Source organism: Austrofundulus limnaeus, unplaced genomic scaffold (genome assembly GCF_001266775.1).
Source record: "Austrofundulus limnaeus strain Quisiro unplaced genomic scaffold, Austrofundulus_limnaeus-1.0 Scaffold605, whole genome shotgun sequence".
NCBI lineage: Eukaryota > Metazoa > Chordata > Actinopteri > Cyprinodontiformes > Rivulidae > Austrofundulus > Austrofundulus limnaeus.
In genome coordinates, this window is record NW_013953007.1 from 6,560 (window position 1) to 23,944 (window position 17,385).

General features: G+C 42.2%; 2 protein-coding genes across 4 annotated transcripts in view; one reads left to right on the plus strand and one right to left on the minus strand.

Moving 5' to 3' along the window:
* The window catches only part of cnot10 (CCR4-NOT transcription complex, subunit 10), a gene marked incomplete at its 5' end in the record, with an annotated part of 14,391 nt that extends 3,660 nt beyond the window's left edge, over nucleotides 1-10,731 (plus strand). Inside the window, 17 exon segments of the mRNA XM_014026969.1 lie at nucleotides 442-603; nucleotides 684-834; nucleotides 1,141-1,280; nucleotides 3,762-3,845; nucleotides 3,922-4,005; nucleotides 4,156-4,273; nucleotides 4,380-4,529; nucleotides 4,639-4,841; nucleotides 4,939-5,060; nucleotides 6,017-6,196; nucleotides 8,143-8,223; nucleotides 8,318-8,431; nucleotides 8,952-9,082; nucleotides 9,158-9,190; nucleotides 9,269-9,396; nucleotides 9,807-9,882; nucleotides 10,454-10,731. Coding sequence (XP_013882423.1) covers nucleotides 442-603; nucleotides 684-834; nucleotides 1,141-1,280; nucleotides 3,762-3,845; nucleotides 3,922-4,005; nucleotides 4,156-4,273; nucleotides 4,380-4,529; nucleotides 4,639-4,841; nucleotides 4,939-5,060; nucleotides 6,017-6,196; nucleotides 8,143-8,223; nucleotides 8,318-8,431; nucleotides 8,952-9,082; nucleotides 9,158-9,190; nucleotides 9,269-9,396; nucleotides 9,807-9,882; nucleotides 10,454-10,614 — 2,118 coding nt within the window.
* Nucleotides 10,732-11,039: 308 nt separating this feature from the next.
* The window catches only part of tcaim (T cell activation inhibitor, mitochondrial), a 10,724-nt gene continuing 4,378 nt past the window's right edge, over nucleotides 11,040-17,385 (minus strand). Inside the window, exons 4-11 of one of the 3 annotated variants that reach the window (XM_014026970.1) lie at nucleotides 16,463-16,613; nucleotides 16,136-16,394; nucleotides 15,557-15,679; nucleotides 14,592-14,689; nucleotides 13,864-13,955; nucleotides 13,551-13,783; nucleotides 12,166-12,297; nucleotides 11,040-11,964 (exon numbers count right to left, since the gene is read on the minus strand). In XM_014026970.1, coding sequence (XP_013882424.1) covers nucleotides 11,739-11,964; nucleotides 12,166-12,297; nucleotides 13,551-13,783; nucleotides 13,864-13,955; nucleotides 14,592-14,689; nucleotides 15,557-15,679; nucleotides 16,136-16,394; nucleotides 16,463-16,613 — 1,314 coding nt within the window. In that variant the 3' untranslated portion in view covers nucleotides 11,040-11,738. Of the gene's footprint in view, nucleotides 11,991-12,165; nucleotides 12,298-13,550; nucleotides 13,784-13,863; nucleotides 13,956-14,591; nucleotides 14,690-15,556; nucleotides 15,680-16,135; nucleotides 16,395-16,462; nucleotides 16,614-17,385 lie in introns of all 3 variants that reach the window. The other 2 variants (XM_014026971.1, XM_014026972.1) reach the window with 2 other exon arrangements.

The following is a 17,385-nucleotide window of genomic DNA, read 5'->3' on the forward strand; positions in this document are numbered from 1 at the left end:
GCAACTCAGAACAGGAGTAAAGCAAGGAGTCTGTGGAGCAACAAAAACAAGGAATTAAGACCAAAGCGTTGCAGTTTTATTTTAAATAGACCATAAGTGAATGAATTAGACGTGAAAAAGAAGGATTTTAAAGCATGATATGATACCTTTTTAAAGCAATCGTTTATGCTAGATGAGCGCTTGAAATCGATTGCAGACTTGTGAAATGAATCAAAATTAAATTGTGACAGAATTTGCGATATCGATCAACATCGTATTGTCTTCCAAACAAATCATATTGTGACGAAACTGGTGATTTACACCCCTATCTATGACTTTTGAAAAGTTTTGAGTCCTGGTCTATTGTGTTCAGTTATCCTCTCGTCTCCCTGAGAATCTTTAAACGAACACAGGAATAATAATCCTGCAGATGAGTGAAAGTTTGTTGTTTATTCTCCACAGGCTGGGAGGTACGACGAGTCTCTGAAGCACCTCGAAGCTCTGCAGGAGCTCAGCAAAGGCGACTACAAGATGGTGAGGAATAAAGCTGTGGCTGAGTTCTTCAGGACTGGTCAGACCACTACAGGGACTCTGAAGCAGACCCTGATGGCCATAAGAAACCGGGTAACAGCCGATGGCTCCACGTTGTCCTCCAGCAYGGTTCTGTTTGTTTCTGACCTGCTGGACTCRTCTTTATATTTCAGCTTCACACATCAGCTGAGGATGCTGAYGGTCTGGATGATGTGGAGAACTGCCTGCTGTACTATAACCAGGCCATCATTCACTATCACATGCGTCAGTACTCTGAGGCCATCTCCATCGGAGAGAAGCTCTACCAGTTCCTCGAACCGTTCGGTACGTTATGAACCTTTGTTCCTCATGTATTGTTGGAGTTTCTTGTTTACGTAAACATAAAGATGGAAAATATTGATGTTTTAGGCTTGACCGTTAAAATAACAAAAATAATTTGATTTGAGCTCAACAGAAAGCTAAAACTCACTGATAGGTTCTGGAATTTTGGTCTTCAGTGRTTTTTAATCTTTGATTTTTGACCCACCGTCCTGTTTCTTTACACTATTCCAGYTGTAATATTAAATATTTTGGTTGTATTCCTGCCTCGGGCTGATGTTGAATGTGAAGTCCTTGTGTTTTTTTCTGTAGAGGAGAAATTTGCCCAGGCKGTGTGCTTCCTGTTGGTGGATCTGTACCTGCTCACCTTCCAGCCAGAGAAAGCTCTTCACCTGCTGGCTGTGCTGGACAAAATCTCTGCACAAGGAAGCAACAAGAACAGCAAAGGAGAGGTGGGCTACACTGTGACTGTTCTGCTCAGTGAGCGGGCTCGTTTCATCTTACCTTTTGATTGTGGTGTACTTCACCCCTTCTGAAGCCTAACCTCACATTTGTCTTGGTGTATTTAAAGGTCAGTGACGTCAGTAGGAGGTCAGCAGCAGTGTTTACTAAACAAAAAAGTAGAGTCAGTTCACCTCAGCCTTCAGCCTATCTGAATGTCAGAACGAAACAGAAAATAAAGAAGCTAACAGAGTTAGTAAAAGCTTTGTACCTGTATGTGTGGAATCAGATGTTTGGCTGTATTAATAATGAGGTCACACYCTTTTATGATAAATGTTGCCAGAGGATGAATATAGCTTCAGTCAGAGCTGCTAACTCTGTGTTGAAGCAGCTAAAGGCTGTTCAGAGGAACTCTTGGTGAGCCATCACATTGAACCAAGTCTCAAAGTGGTGGAGAAATGGGCAGATTTTGTGTTTTGATTAAAACGTTTGCAATAATTGCCTTTTGTCAAAATATAATTTAATGAATGCCTTGTCAATGTATCATTTGAATGAACTGTCTGAAATATAATCCTAAAGAATTTTTTGAAGCACTTTTTTGAGCAGTAGCTACAAAAACCTGTTTTTAAGCAAAAACACCATAAATTGTTTTTATATTTTCCCTTTGAGCTAAAAGCTTTTGTTTCTTTCCAGATGGGAAATCTCAAAATCTAAATACTATTTGAGGTTTCTTCTTTTCGTCAATAGTTTTTCATTAGAATATCCTAAAAATAGGATTTAAACCAAATATAAAAGTATTATTGTGATTAAAAAGATACATTAAGTCATATCTCTGAAACCTCTTATATCAGGGTGATCCAGGTATAAAAATGTAGCCTCACCACCATCAGTGTGTGAATGAAGTGTAACGAGCTTTGTGAAGCTCTTGTGAAATTTATGAAGCTGGCTCTAAGAAACTCTGGTATCTTTTGACAGTGATGGCCAAATGAAGCTTGTTTTGGAAAAAGGTTCATTAGTAGAATCAAAACAGTCATGTATGGTGCCCTCTGGTGGCCAAAAGTATAAGGTGCAGCTTAAATCCACCACCTGATGTGACCCAGGAAAAGGTTAAAGACTTCAGATCAAGAAGTTTTCAGATAAAACATTTAKTTAACTGTAGGAAAGGAGTCTYTGCCTCAAGYGGAGGCGTTTAAGTATCTGGRTGTGTTGTTCATGAGTGATGGTAGGATGGAGCGGGAGATGAATCGATGGATTGTGGCCTCGTCTTCAGTAGAGAGGGCGTTGCTTCGGCCAGTTGTGGTGAAGAAAGAGCTGGGTCGAAAGGCAAAGCTCTGGATTTCAGAATCAGAAGCATTTATTGTCACAACATCAAGATGCAATGCAGAACGAAATTGCAGTTTAGAACATTTGTCCGGAGATACACACACACATGACAGACCTGTAGGAATGAAAGTCCAGGGCCCTGCGCAACGTAGTGCGCTGCCTTGCAGTTTAGAATACACACATATAGGAAGGATGAGTTTAAAAAAAAAAGAGCTTTGATCCTGTGTTTTATTTAAGAAAAACACACACACACACGAGCATGCGCACAAAAAAAAACACTCTGCAAAAGGAGCAGCTAAGGAGGGGAAGGGTGCGGGGGGACAAACATATGGAAGGGGTGCAGATGAGCCGGTGAAATCCAGGGCAGAGTGCCTGGACCAAATYAGAGACCTTCAGAAAGTCTTAAGTGAGTCTCTGGGTTGTGAAAATGCCAATAATCCAGATTCGTTACCATCTCGCCTCTCCCGTATGAACTTCACCCAGATGTTGCCTTATTCCTCACAGACACGCTGCTGGGCTGCGGTCCTAGCAAAGTCCAGGGACCACAGCCGGTCCACGCCCCCATCATTTGAGTCTGTGCATTCGCCGTACAGGAGATCCCATCCAGGGTCACTGACAGCTTCACACAGGCCCGGACTGCTGTCAGTGTCGTTCTCAATTTCTGATAATCCAGAACTCCTCCACAGCCGATCAGCAGGAATCCGATTATCATAAATCCAAATGTAAAAACATCTTCGACGTCCTCAATGGAAAGAGGTGCCAGGCAGATCAGATATCACCCCCAGCTACCTGACACACTCACGGCCCCGACAGTTCCACTGGGACAACTGYGCTCCCCACGCTCTARTCTCAGAGTGGAAAAAATGATATCAATAGCATTCAGAGACCAGTTGACCAGATCTGTAGTTCTTTTRTTGTTGAATGATAGGTAGAAGAAAGGCTTGATCCAGCTGCAAAGCAGGGAAAAGAGGGATGTTCGGGAGAGAGAGCAAAAAGTGTCCGACTCCTCTGAAGGCCAAGCAGAGAGAGAGAAAAAAATACTGGTCTGTCTACGTTCCAACCCTCACCTGTGGTCATGAGACGTGGATCGTGACAAAAAGAACAAGATCCTGGATATAAGCAGCCGAAATGAGCTTTTTAATTAATTGTCAGGTCCTGTCTGTTTCCAGGGCAACAGTTCAAACAAAGAAGCAGCCAATCAGAGAGCAGAATTCACAGCCATGATTGAAGCAGCTAAATCTAAAATACACCAGGTAGGTTCTGTTYATCATGGAACATCAGCTGTTAGATGAGAGAACGTCAGGCTGATTGTTTATGTTTTTATTTCAGTACAAAGTGAGAGCCTACATCCAGATGAAGTCCTCCAAAGCCTGTAAAAGAGAGATCAAATCAGTGATGAATACAGCAGGAAACGTGAGTACCAGCTGGAACTGCCCAGAACCACAGATCTGGGTCATCTTTATGTCTCTGTTGGTTCTGTTGGCTCGGTGTGGAACAGGTGTTGGAGCAGGATCAGTATGTGTTCTGTCCTGGTTTCTGACCCGGTGTCTGTCTCTCGTTTAGTCTGCACCGTCGCTCTTCTTGAAAAGTAACTTTGAGTATCTGAGAGGAAACTACCGGAAAGCAGTGAAGCTGCTGAACAGCTCGAACATCGCAGAACATCCTGGACCGATGAAGACAGGTGGGAGCTGCTGACGTTGTCAGACCAGTCCGGACCACCTTCTGGTTCTGGTTTCTCTGTGAGCTGGTTGAACAGTCTCCTCATCAGCCTGACCTGTTTTGTCCAGGTGAATGTGTTCGATGTATGTTCTGGAACAATCTGGGTTGCATTCACTTTGCCATGGGAAAACACAACCTGGGAATCTTCTACTTCAAGAAGGCTCTTCAGGAGAACGACCACACCTGTGCTCAGCTGGGAGACGGCAGCACTGAGCAGTGTAGGTCTCAGGATCCTCTTTGTTCCTCTAAGATTAGTCATAACATTTACACGTTTTCTCCTGTCTCTCAGTATAAAATACTCAGCTCTTTGTTTTCTTCATCCTGTAGCTAAAAAGTTTGCGGGCATCCCCATGTGTGCGTTACTGTCCAACAAGCGCTACGAGCTGCTGTACAACTGTGGGATCCAGCTGCTGCACATCGGCAGGCCTCTGGCTGCGTTTGAGTGCCTGATGGAGGCCGTGCAGGTTTACCACTCCAACCCTCGGCTGTGGCTGCGGCTCGCAGAGTGCTGCATCTCTGCTAACAAAGGCGTACGTCCCTCCTCACTTCWTCACGGCTCGTGTTTGAACTTTTATCTCGCTGCCGCTTTCTGTGAATGTTTACCTTGACCTGTGTTGATGTTTGCAGGGGTCGGAACAGGAAAACAAAGGTTTACCTTGTAAAAAGGGAATCGTTCAGTCTGTCATYGGGCAGGGTTACCATCGCAAAATTGTTCTGGCGTCTCAGTCCTCTCAGAACACAACCTACAGGTCAGTATCAGATCCAAACGGGTCATTCTGCTCTGATCAGGGCTTTGAGTTTAGTTTGTTCTGTCATCGTGTAAACAGAACATCAGGAGGTAGAAGCTACACTCAAACAACAGATATGATGGATTTAATAAAAAAAAAAAATTATGCCAACTGGTTCCACTCAACTGAACTGAGTAAAGGTAACACATTTACTTTAAATGTAAATGTGTTACCTTTACTCATTTCAGTTGATTTTTTTGTTTTTTAAATCCCTACATCTGTTTTTGAGTGTAGCTTCCTGTAAACTGAAGCTACATGTTCTAGATCAGATGGACATGGTTTCTGTTTGGCACGTTAGTGTGTGAATTCATCTTAATCTAAACTTTTTGAGCTTCTTTCTTCTAATTTAAGCTGTTTTCTGTGTTAATTACTTTTTAGTTAATTTCAGTTAATTTGAGCTTTTTTCAGCTAAATTCACCKTTTGTGTGATGATTTCAGTTTCTTACTACTTAAATCAGCAAACACACTCTTTCTGTTTCTTTATGCTAATTGCAACTACTTTTTAAGCTGTTATTAGGCTCATTTTAAACTTTTAGCTGTCTCAAAACAATTTGCAAGTTTTTCGTACTTTTCATGATTTTTGCATATTTGAAATTTTTCTGTAATTTCTCCTCCTGTTTTAACTTCAAGCATCTTTTTGCTAATTTTGGCAGTTTTCTTTTGTTGTTGCTGTTTTCAGATTTTTTTTACCCTTTCTTGGCTTCTTTCTATTCTGTTACTTTCAGCAGAAGTCGGCTGTAAATCATAACAGTTTTGCTATTTTTAAATTTTCAGCAAAACTCTTTCAGCGTGAAGCATTCACACTGCATTTCTGCAGGAAGTTTTTCACATTATCCCTGTAAACATGGAAGCCAGCAGCTGGTTTCTGACCTGTGCTCAGAGGATGATGGAGGTCTCTGTGGCTTTTCTCTGTGTAGTGACGGACAGTCAGCAGCCATTCCTGTAGCCAGTATGGAGTTTGCAGCCATCTGCCTGAGGAACGCTCTGTTGTTGCTGCCGGAACACCAGCAGCAGGAAACCAAGGCTGAGAACGGTTCYAAAAGCTCCAGTCAGTCGGGAAGCACCGAGAGCGGCAGTGAGAACAGTGACGTGTGCAGGTCAGTTTTGCCTCTTCTCAGTTTTTATTACAGGTAAACATCTGTGTGAGGACACGAGCGCCTGCAGGAGGTCTGTCCAGATGGGCGTCTTGAAGTTCTCTGTCTCCATGACTGATTTCCATCACTTTGAACGTGGCCAGGACGGATTTCTGTCATCTGTAAGGGAGGGGGGAAAAAAACAACTCTGGTTGTTTTCTGTTGGGGTCTTGCTAAAGCTGCCCAGTCTACCCCTAAACGCACCACTACTTTCAACAAATAAAACAAACCCCAGAGCACTTTTATCCAATCAGAGCGGAGCGGGGCGGGTCAGTAAAGCAGCAGGTCAGTCCTGAGTAAATGAAACCTCTCCTCACTCATTTCTCTCCTTGGACTTTTGTCTATAAAAATTAACTTTATATTAAATATTTGTGCTCAGAGCGCCGTTATCCAACAGATATGTCCAACTTTGCGTGTGACCAAACTGCTCGTGTAAAGGCTGCGTGCGACATCCAGTTTGTTCGTCCATCATGCTTTTGCTCTCCTATCCTACAACATTTCACAAGTTATAAARTGTTCTGCCACATGTCCTGTTTTACTACAATAACATAAGCTCCAAATATAAACCCCTCCATCGCTGGTGAGGATGYGCGCGTTATGCGGGAGTACCAAAGTACGAACCGAGCCAAGACCTGTTGGTTGTTGCAGCACCTGCACGCTGTGAGTCAGATTCACTGATGAACATTTGTTTGTCCCATATTAAAGCAAAGATGAATCCGTTTAACGTTTACCTGCTCATCCTCACCAGGAGAACAGGACCATGCATGTTTCAAATGTTTCTGTGGTTTATCAGTTTCATTCTTCACTGCTTGTTTATATTTAGAACCATACTGTTATAGAACTGCTCTGTGATAAATGTAATTCACTAAATGATCAAATTTGTAGAATAAACCACRTTAAATGTTTACATGAGCTTGAAATTTTTAACTGTTTAAAAAAATAGTAATTTTAAAAAATAAATCAGTCTAACTAATAAAAAATGTATTTTCAAGTTATTTTGTTCTGTGCAACAGTTATTTGCTATAATTTTTAAATAAATAATTGGGATTTGTCTGGTTAAATAAAGGTCAATAAATAAATCTGTCCATCCATCATTAGTGCTCTAACCAGTTTCAAACATCCATGTATCGGTTTTTCATAATACAAACTGACAAAACTGACAAGTTATTTTCTTTATGTCACTAATGTTTGGCACAGAGTTAGTTTATGTTCTGAAGGCTGTATGATCTCATGTCAGTTTGTTATGAGTGGACCTGTCATTAAATCAGGCAAAGAAATGCCTCCTAAATTCACTGTTGGTGGTTATTTTACCCGTTTACTGGGTAAAGTTTTTAATGTTCTTAGTTTTAAACATGCAGTTGAGGCTCATCATTGCTTGGCACAATGACATGTTCTGTTACAAGTAAAACTAAATCAGGAACAAACAATATAAAAGTAAAATGATGCTCTAAAATCATTGTTTGTGATAAATTGGAAAAATATATCAGTCAGAAGATTTTTTTTTTGCTTTAACCCATTTGTTAATGTCGGGATGGCACCAAAACCAAAAGCCAGAACAAAATGTTGTTTTTTATACTGTTCTTACCTGAAGGCTGTGTGAAAAACTCTGCAATATATTTCTGATACAAACATAGTTTGGTTTTTAAGGCTACGCTCACACCCAGGTTTTTTTCATAAGTTTGAGTTTGATGCTCCAGAACCCAGGTCCTCTACTCAGTCCATCTGATAAAAACGAGCCTGCTGGTTCACCTCATAGACTGATAACAACACAAACCACTCAGAAAAACTTATGTTTGTGATTAATACAAATGTGATTAATACAAATGTTTTTAGATTTGCTTATAAAGTTGGATTTTGGAGCTCAGTTGTAGGTGTTTGTGCACTGATGTGTGTGGTTGTGTGTTTTTCAGTGGAAAAAGTCAGGAAGCTGATAAGTTTTTCTCTGCAGCTCCGTCGTCTCCTCTCAGAAAGCAGGATGTAGAAAACCTCAGGTAGTGATTGACACTTTTTCCCTCACAGTTTTCTGTTTGTTGGATCCTGTTACAGAGCTGTGTGTGTCTGTGTGTGTGTGTGCCTGATGTGCAGGTGCTCCATCCTGGCCTGCAGCGCCTACGTGGCTCTGGCTCTGGGAGACAACCTGATGGCTCTGAATCACACTGAGAAGCTCCTGCATCAGACCAAAGTGTCCGGATCCTTCAAGTAAGAGCTGCTTCTGTTTGATGTTCTGCAGATTAAAACTGGTCCCACAGACCTGAAGGTCATTTAGACGATTCCTGCCTGATGGATTCAGTGTTGGTCAGTGTCTGAATGTATTTATTCATTTTGACTGATCAGACTTAAGAGCAAATTCAGATTTATTTGTTTTTAATCTTATAAATATAATCTTGTAAGCACTTCTCGGCCTTTTGGCTAAGATCAAGTGTAGTATCTGTTCTTATCAGTTTAATAAATAAAATCTTATAGATGGTTCTGTTTGATTTAGTTTTCTGTTTGTCTGTTGGTTAAAAAATATTTGTTATAGATGTATTTATATTTTGAAGATATTTTTTACGAAGCCAAATTGTTTAGTTTTTGACATTTTGGTGTGGTTTCTTTGGTTTCTGTAAAATAAAATGTGTGGACCTGTGTTGGAGTTTTGTTTTGCTCCAGGTTCATCCAAAGAACAGATAATAAGTTTTCCTCTTTAYGTTCATCTGATCTGTCATCTCTCTRTATTCAGGTTCCTGGGCCACCTGTATGCTGCTGAAGCTCTCATCTCATTGGACAGGATATCTGACGCCATCACTCACTTAAACCCAGAGAACGTCAGTGACGTGTCAGTGGGACTGCCCCCCAGTGAACAGGACCAGGGTCTGTGGGTTTTTCCTCTTCATTAAACAAGATCAGTTTTGCTTTGTTTTCCTGAACGTTTGTTTGTGTTTACAGGACCAGAGAAGGGAGACGAGCCGGCGGAGGCCTGTGAGTCTTTGCCCTTGTTTTAAATTCAACCGGCGAGAGGCGAGTGTTKGAGTCTAAAATGTCTTCCTGTGTTTGCAGCAGGGAAGAAGACGCCGCTGTGTTACCCCAGCAGTGTGACAGCAGCTCGAGCCATGATGCTCTTCAACCTGGGCAGCGCCTACTGCCTGAGGAGCGAGTTTGACAAAGCTCGAAAGTGTCTGCATCAGGTAACCATCATACCTGTAACACTGCTGCAGCTGGAAGCTACTGAAACACTTCCTGCTAATCTGATGGAGCTTGTCTCTTCTCCAATCTGCATTTTGCAATAAAAAAATGAATTTAATTAAAAATATTTACAAAAATCACTCAGTATTAATAAAATGGTGACTGAAGTGTGACAAAATGTGAGCAAAAGTAAAATAAACACAAACACAATATGGGCATTAAAACATACAGTAAAACAAGTTATGACTAATAAAACATTAAAATTTCCAAACAGAAGTGAAATAAGAAAACAATTTCTTTCTTCAGTACTTCTCAAATGTTCTTGGTTTGTCGGCTCAGATCTGACACTTACACAGGAAGTGAACACCAAGACCCTCAGTTTTCACTCTTGGCTCTGTGTTTCTGTCTTCAGGCTGCATCGATGGTGAACACCAAGGAAATTCCTCCTGAAGCCATCCTGCTGGGGGTTTACCTGGAGCTCCAGAACGGTCAGCTCTTTGTACAACATCTAAGTGCCGTATCGTGTTGTGTTTATCCAGAGAGACAGGTTCTGTTTTCAGTTCAGTTGGTCATCTCAAGGTCATGTGAGCCACAAGGTCAGTTTCAACAACAGAGACAGATGAAATGGAGGATCGACCAATGGTCCCAGGACTTCCCTAACCACTCCCCTGCCACAGCCRCCTCAGACTAATTCATACTAGCTAACATGTTGGTTAGCTGGTTGCTCATTAGCATCAAATGTAAACATTRGACCAAACAATCATTTAGTGGTTCTGATTGAACAACTTCTGAACGTGCTAACATGTAGCATCCACATTTCCTTCTGTAAACACAGCGTGACGTCAGAYGTCTTGTGAAGTCTAAAGCAGGCTGTAATTTGTCAGGCTCCACGTCAACCAGCTGAGTCAAGTCCTCATTTAGTTCTGCAATGGTTGCTTCATTTTTAAAGGCTCACAGCCTTGTGGSACTTGGTGTTTCCTTAGGTCTGAATGTGATCATAAACGTACCTGGTGTCAGGTGGGATGGATTTGTTTCATGTTTTCCTTCGTGTCTCTTCAGGAAACACTCAGCTCGCCCTCCAGATCATCAAACGGAACCAGCTCCTGCCCACAACAGTCCACATGATTTCCTCTGAATCCCGTAAAAACCCTCCCYTGTCGTTCCACCCGGTGCAGCCCATCCAGGTGCCCTCGTCCTTCACAGCAGTTCAAAGGAAGTGAGCCTCTACAGCTTCCTGTCTTGTTCTTGTTAAACATTTGAAGACAACAGCTGCTGTTCRTTTGTCTAACCAATGAGCATTCTCTAAAGTGAAAATAAATTTTATTTACTGTCTGAAATATGTCGCCTTCATTTTTATTTATATGCAAGCGGTTATATTTATATATATTTATATGCAAGAGACGCCACTGTATTACCCCAGCAGTGACAGCAGCTCGAGCCATGATGCTCTTCAACCTGGGCAGCGAGTTTGACAAAGTTCCTTCACTGAATCACTGCTGATCAAATCAGATGAAATAAATATTCTATGACAAGTTATAAAATGACTAAAGAATTAAATAACAGTTTAACATAATTCTGAATGAATGCTGAACCCCTTAACAGGGCTGGTGAGGTAAATAAAGAGCAGCAGAACCCAGCTGTTTTWAAAAGTGTCTCAGTCAGAACCAATACTTTAATGTGTGTTTTTACACAATATTACAGTTGAAAGTTTAATTTTGTTTGTTTGTTTTTTGAGATTATACCACATTTTGAACTTATAAAAGTATGGCATTAAGTTTTAAAATGCAAAACAACCATTGTRGAAGTGGTTGGTCCATTGGTACCAACAGAATTCAAGAGACTGAAATTAAAACTTGTTTTCCWCCGTTGTGAGTTTCCAACAATCATTAAACATGTTAACCTCTTCAGTCTGCAGTGTTACAAAGTGTTGGACCTGTTACTGATGACAAGACCATACAGTTTGTTCTGGACTCTGTAGTGTTCCTAGAGTCCTGATTAAATTCGTTTTGAATGAAGTCACTTACATTCAGCTCAGTCTGGACCACAATAAACTGACGTTTCTGACTAAACCAAACTGACTTCCATAAAAATAAACACTGATTCCTGACTTTGTGCTGAACCACGTCTGTGATCGGTATTCAAACATTTTTCAGTGTTATCCATCTTCTTTGGTTCAGCAGTTTGATCAGGGAGGTCCAGACCTCTTCCAGAACCAACTCCCGAGTTTAAAAACAACTTTTACTCTTCTCTTCCTCCACATCTTTCYTGCGACTCTAATAATCAGAGGATAAAGTGCGTCTTTGTGCCAACTCAGTGCGGTCTTGTGACATCCAGTACCCGTGGTTCAGATCTTCCAGTTCCAAGGGACACACAGGTCCCCGTCCTGCAGGACAGAGTAGAAGTGAGACACGCAGATGTGGAGGCCCTGCAGGAGTGGGGGGCGCTGCTCCAGCAGCCTCTGGCAGCACYGGATCATCTGACTGGAGCTCACACTGGGTTCTTTGGACAGGCTCCTCAGAGACAGGGACTGGAGGCAAGACTGGACCACAGCGTCCTCCTCCACCTGCAGCCTGAACACAACTGGATCAGAACCTGACTGAGTCCATGACCCACCAGAACCACAAAGGAACMTGTAAGTAAGAATAATCCAGCCTTCCTGGAACCAGTATGGACCCAGGGCCTCATGTACAAGAACTGGTGCGGATGTTATACTGAACCACGGTGTACATGAGGCTCCAGGTCCGGAATCAGAACCAGCTGCGATTACTCACCGACTGGTCTGTAGGATTCTCTGCCGGGCCTCGGAGGCGTGGTTCTGGAGGAAGAGCTGRAGCTTGGCAGGGTCACAGCTGGTGGGGATGATGAAGTGTCCCATCTCATGAAGACGGGGTGTGGAGCGGTCCCTGTGGGGGGGACACCAGCAACAACATCTGTACAACTGACATGTTGTTTTCCTTCAGGTCCAGGGGTCAGATTTATAAAAGATTGCGTGGAAACCATACTAAAACTGAACGTCCGGCCAAAAAAAATTCACATTTATAAAACMGTGCGTACACGTTTCTGTGCATCTTTCCTTTTTAGATCACAGCCGCACGTCAGTTTGYGCACGAGGTCCCGCCTCAGGTTCTACCCTCTACACGCCCACACTCAACCATAAACAGTCAATGTAAAGTACCTCATGAATGTTAAGATGTATTTAAATCAGTCACCTGATCAGTGTTAACAAAAGTGATTGGTTCAGACACGCTCTGTCGTGCGTCTGGAGGTTGACAGGTGCTGACTGACAGCTGCTCACGTGAACAGATTGTCTGAAATTGACAGATTTTCCCTCATTTTGCTTTAGAGTAATCTAATGATTTTATTAAAAACTCAGCTTCAAATTAATTTTCTCTCAGAGCCTGCAGGATGATAAAAACAATAAAAATAAAATTAAATAAGTCAGATAAAATTAGAAATAAGTTCACCGCTCTTCTCCCCATCCTCTCCCCCTCCTGCCTGCTCTGTTATCTGCGGCAGACCCCCACCCCCCCCACCCTGCATGACAAACACAGACTTTAAAACATGAAGTTTTATAACATCCACACTGGTGAGGGTGGGTGCGCCCTGCGCGTGTATACAAAGTGTGACTTTTGCTGTCGTGCTGTTGAAGTTTCTCTTGTCGGGGAGGGGTCTGTGTGGGTCAGGGTCACGAGGAGGAAGCAGATGAATGGAGTTGAGCGTGGGAACTTTTATTTAAGATTTAAGTTTTTTTATTTCAAAGGTCCTTATGGCTCAGCAGCAGAAGCATAAATATTAGCCTACTGTTAAGAAAGCTGAATAAATAAATAATCTGAGTCTGATTATGAAATTAAATTAAATATCTGACAGTGATCATTACACAATGTGGCTCTAATTCCTCACTTCACCATCTGTGTCACAGTTTCACGTCTCCAAAATGAGTGTACACATGGGTCAAAGCTGGCGTGAGGCACCGCACATTTTCATGTCAAGTTTGGATTTTATAAACCACAACCTTGGCGTACAAAGTGGCGTACGCAACTTTCTGGGCTCATGTGCGTACGCCAGTTTTATAAATCCGACCCCTGGGGGTTAATTCTGGACTGTTTTAGGTGAATAAGAACAGTATGATGAAGGTGTGTGTGTGTGTTTAGCATACTTCTCCAGCACCATGGTGAGGCCGTGCAGGCTGCGAGGGTGCAGGCGCAGCTGCCAGCTCCTCAGGCTCTTGTGGAAGGTGCTGACCGTGCTGTAGTGCTCGGTGATAGACTGGACCAGGCCCAGCCTCTCCACGTGGACCACTTGAGTTCCCCCCAGAAGGTAGCTGATCCTTTCTTTCAGCTGGTCCGTCTGCTGCTGGAGGCTGCGGTAGCTCGGCAGCTGCTCAAACAGCTGGAGACACAGGAAGAGGACGGATCAGAGACGGGACTGAAGGGGAGACCTGGAGGAGAGGAGGACTGCAGCTTCGTTACTTTGGCCCACTGGTGATGAACGTCCATACTTCCCAGCAGGACGTGTCCAGAGGCGTTCATCCCTGACTGGTCAGCAAACACAACCGTGTGTCCTGCRGGGACAAGTGTATGTGTTAGGGATGCTGCTCCTCTACCACCACTTTGTGTATAATTAAAGTCATTCTGTGTTTTATAGGATCAGATGGTTCTGACAACAATCTGGAGTTGGATCGACTCCAAACATTTATCAGGGCTAAATGCACATCCTGATTACTTTTTGAGTTCCAATAACATCCCTCCACTGGTTCATAAGATATTTTGCTAACAAAGAAGCTGACTCATCAGATCTCCTTTGTTCCAATAAAGGAGGTAAAATTCAACAAGTCATTCAAATAATAACAGAATAAACCCAAGCTTCAGTTCACAGTCTGATAACCCTACATTCAGAACAACATGATGATGATGAGAATGAGGCTCTTTTCTTTTTCTTCTTTCCTCTTAGCTTTGTGTTTCTAATAACAAATGTTTGATTCTTTCTTGAGTAAAGTAGCATTTAAACCAGCCGTGCTGTTTCATAAACAGATGAAAATAATATTTTTGTTCCCTTAGAGAAATTATTTCTGGAGACCAAGTAAAACCAAACAAACACAATGAAGACAAAAAGTTAATAAAATGGATTCAAACAGCTGCCTGGTTGTTTACAGCACAGACTGAGCTCACAGGTTTCTAGATAAACTCAGAACCAGTACCTTGCAGGTTGATGAGGGCTTCAGGGTTCTGGTAGGACAATCGGCTGAGACTCTGAAGCTGGCAGCATTTATGAGTCACTCCCCAGCTGCGCTGCCACCTGCACCACACAAACAAATAAAAAACAAACAACATTAACCAGATTAAATCCAAACCTGACCCCTGTAAACATGACTAATGTCTGAGGAGATTCAGAGCTCATCACAGACCAGACTTCTGTCCACACTTGTCCTGCTAGTGTCCAGGATATTGGGATTACACGGCTCTAAAATGGTTTAAGTCTTATTTAATTGACAGATTCCAGTTTGTTAATGAATCTTCTTACACCAGAGTTAGTCATGGAGTTCCTCAGGGTTCAGTGCTTGGACCAGTCCTCTTTACTTTATATTTGCTTCCATTAGGTAAAGTTATCAAACAGCATRGGATAAATGTTCATTGTTATGCTGATGATGCTCAGTTATATTTATCCATGAATCCTGATGAATCCAACCRGTSACTTACAAGCATACACTAAACTTTTAAACTCTGACAAGATGAAGGTTTTGATTCTTGGAACTGAACAACCCAAAAACAAGCTTTGCAGCCTTTCTGGTCATTTCTGAAGTGATGTTCTGTAAAATAGTTATCAGCAGGTGGTACATTAAAACCTCTACGCTTTTAAATGTCACGATTTGTTTAGTTTGTCACTGTTTTTTCAATCAAGTAACATCCATGTTACAGCACACTGGTGCTGAGGCTGTTGAATCAGTCTCTCTTACTAACACATTTAATTTGTGCAAATATTTACTAAACTTCTGTCAAACGTTCAGTTTGGCCTCCAGTTCTAATGTAAATAACCTTGATCATATTTTTCATCACATCTTTTAACCCCCACATTAAAAGAACAAAGTTTTGATGACTACATTTCCAACTCTGACTGTTCTGATTATTAAAGAGCCGACACTTCATCAGTGTCAAAACAACAAACCTGATATCTTCCAGATGAAAGTTTTCACACAGTTCCTTCTTCAGCCGGTTCAGCTCTTCTCTTCGTGGAAGGCTGGCGCCGTGCTGCTTTGTAGCTTCAGCCTCGTTCTTTTTCAGCCATGTACTGTCAAATTTAAAAACCACAAGACGTCACACTGAGATGAACAAAAACTTCCCCACAGGGTTTCAAAACATTCACCATTTGTTTAAACAGAGAAGCTCATAAGTTACAGTTTATTTTAGTTCTTCTGAAGGTGGAGAGAAGTTACAGAGATACACCATCAGCTGTCAAATATTAGAGTTTTAAACTGATTCTTAGTTTGAAATGTTGTACCCTTTTAGGTAAAACATTAAAAGTGAAGCTCTGAACTATCTGATGGGATATGGTGAGATGCTGGACTCTTTCCTACTCTACAGCTGCCAACAAACACCATGCTGGAGAACAGGGCAGCCCATAAGTCTACGTGGTACCAGGCCAAAAGTGGATGATCCATTTTATAATGGTGTCACCTGACCTGCGGTCCTGTGACTGCCTTTGTTGGTAGAGAAGTCCTGACCCAGAGCTAAGGACTAGACTAACCTGAGTGTGGGCTCTACTGTCCTGGCCTGCTGCAGCTCCTCCTCGGGGTCTCTGAAGCCTGTGAAGCTGTAGTAGCTTTTGTCCCATTTAATAGGTCTGTAGAAAAACAGTCCAGCCTCAGGTGAGCTCTTAGACGTGGAAGAACTCCCCGCGAGTCCCTTCATGTGCTCCACAGGCAGGCTGCAGGAGGCCAGCACATTGATCACCGTGCTCAGGACATCCTGAGTTTGTAGGGTGAAACTCACGGATCGAAAACCTGCTAAACAAGAACCACGCTTTAATCAGAGTCTGACTCGTTCAAAGGGTTCATGTGAAAACCAGGTGTACCTGAAGTCAGCGCGTCCGGTTGAACGTCACTGTTGTCTTTTGTTTCTCGGACAAAAAAGGTCAACGTCATCGGCCGGACAGACTTAGAGCCCGGCCTCTGAAGGTTTTCCAGATATCCGTTTAATCTCTGTAACGAATTYTCATTCACTTTCTGTTCAGAGAAAAACAAAGTTGTTTTTTGGAGGGAAAGTGTAGAATAGGTTAATGTTCGACTATGACCAAGTTTTAAAATCTGATTATATGAGGTGCAGAGAGGGTCTGACTCTGAGTGTTTCTTTCTGAGGTGATCTGCACCTAAAGAAATCTACCACTCATTAGTTTTTCTGCTTTGGTCCAGTGGTGGTTCCACTGGCACCAGTACACATACATAATGAAGTYTTATCTGCATCATAATCCTCAAAAATCCATGATTTTCAGATAATTTAAAGAGACAGCTTCAAAACGAGTTGATCTGAAACACCTCAGAAAAGGGGCGGGGCTTGAGGAGTTGCAATAAGGAGGAATTCTGACCAAAGCATTGCAGTTCCACTAYATACAGACCCCAACTGAAGGATTTAAATGTGAAAAAGAAGGGTTTAAAAGCATCATWYRTCTACTTTAAGGTTGTATGTTAGGCAGGAGTTGAACTATGACATCATTGTTTTCAAAAGTTCAGTCTGTCCACACCTGAACACTGAAGGGGTTTCTATCTCTGGAGCAGGGTTTTAGTCATTTTAATAAACAAAAATGGCAGTTTAAATTAGACCGACTTCAAAAGTTAATTATTTGTAGACGTTAATCCAATAACTGTTATAGTGTTTCGGTAAAACCCATCCACCGGTTCATGAGATATTTCCTACAAACAAACTCAGAAAACAGTTTGGGTTCAGCAGGTGTGTGTGTGTGTGTGTGTGTGTGTGTGTGTGTGTGTGTGTGTGTGTGTG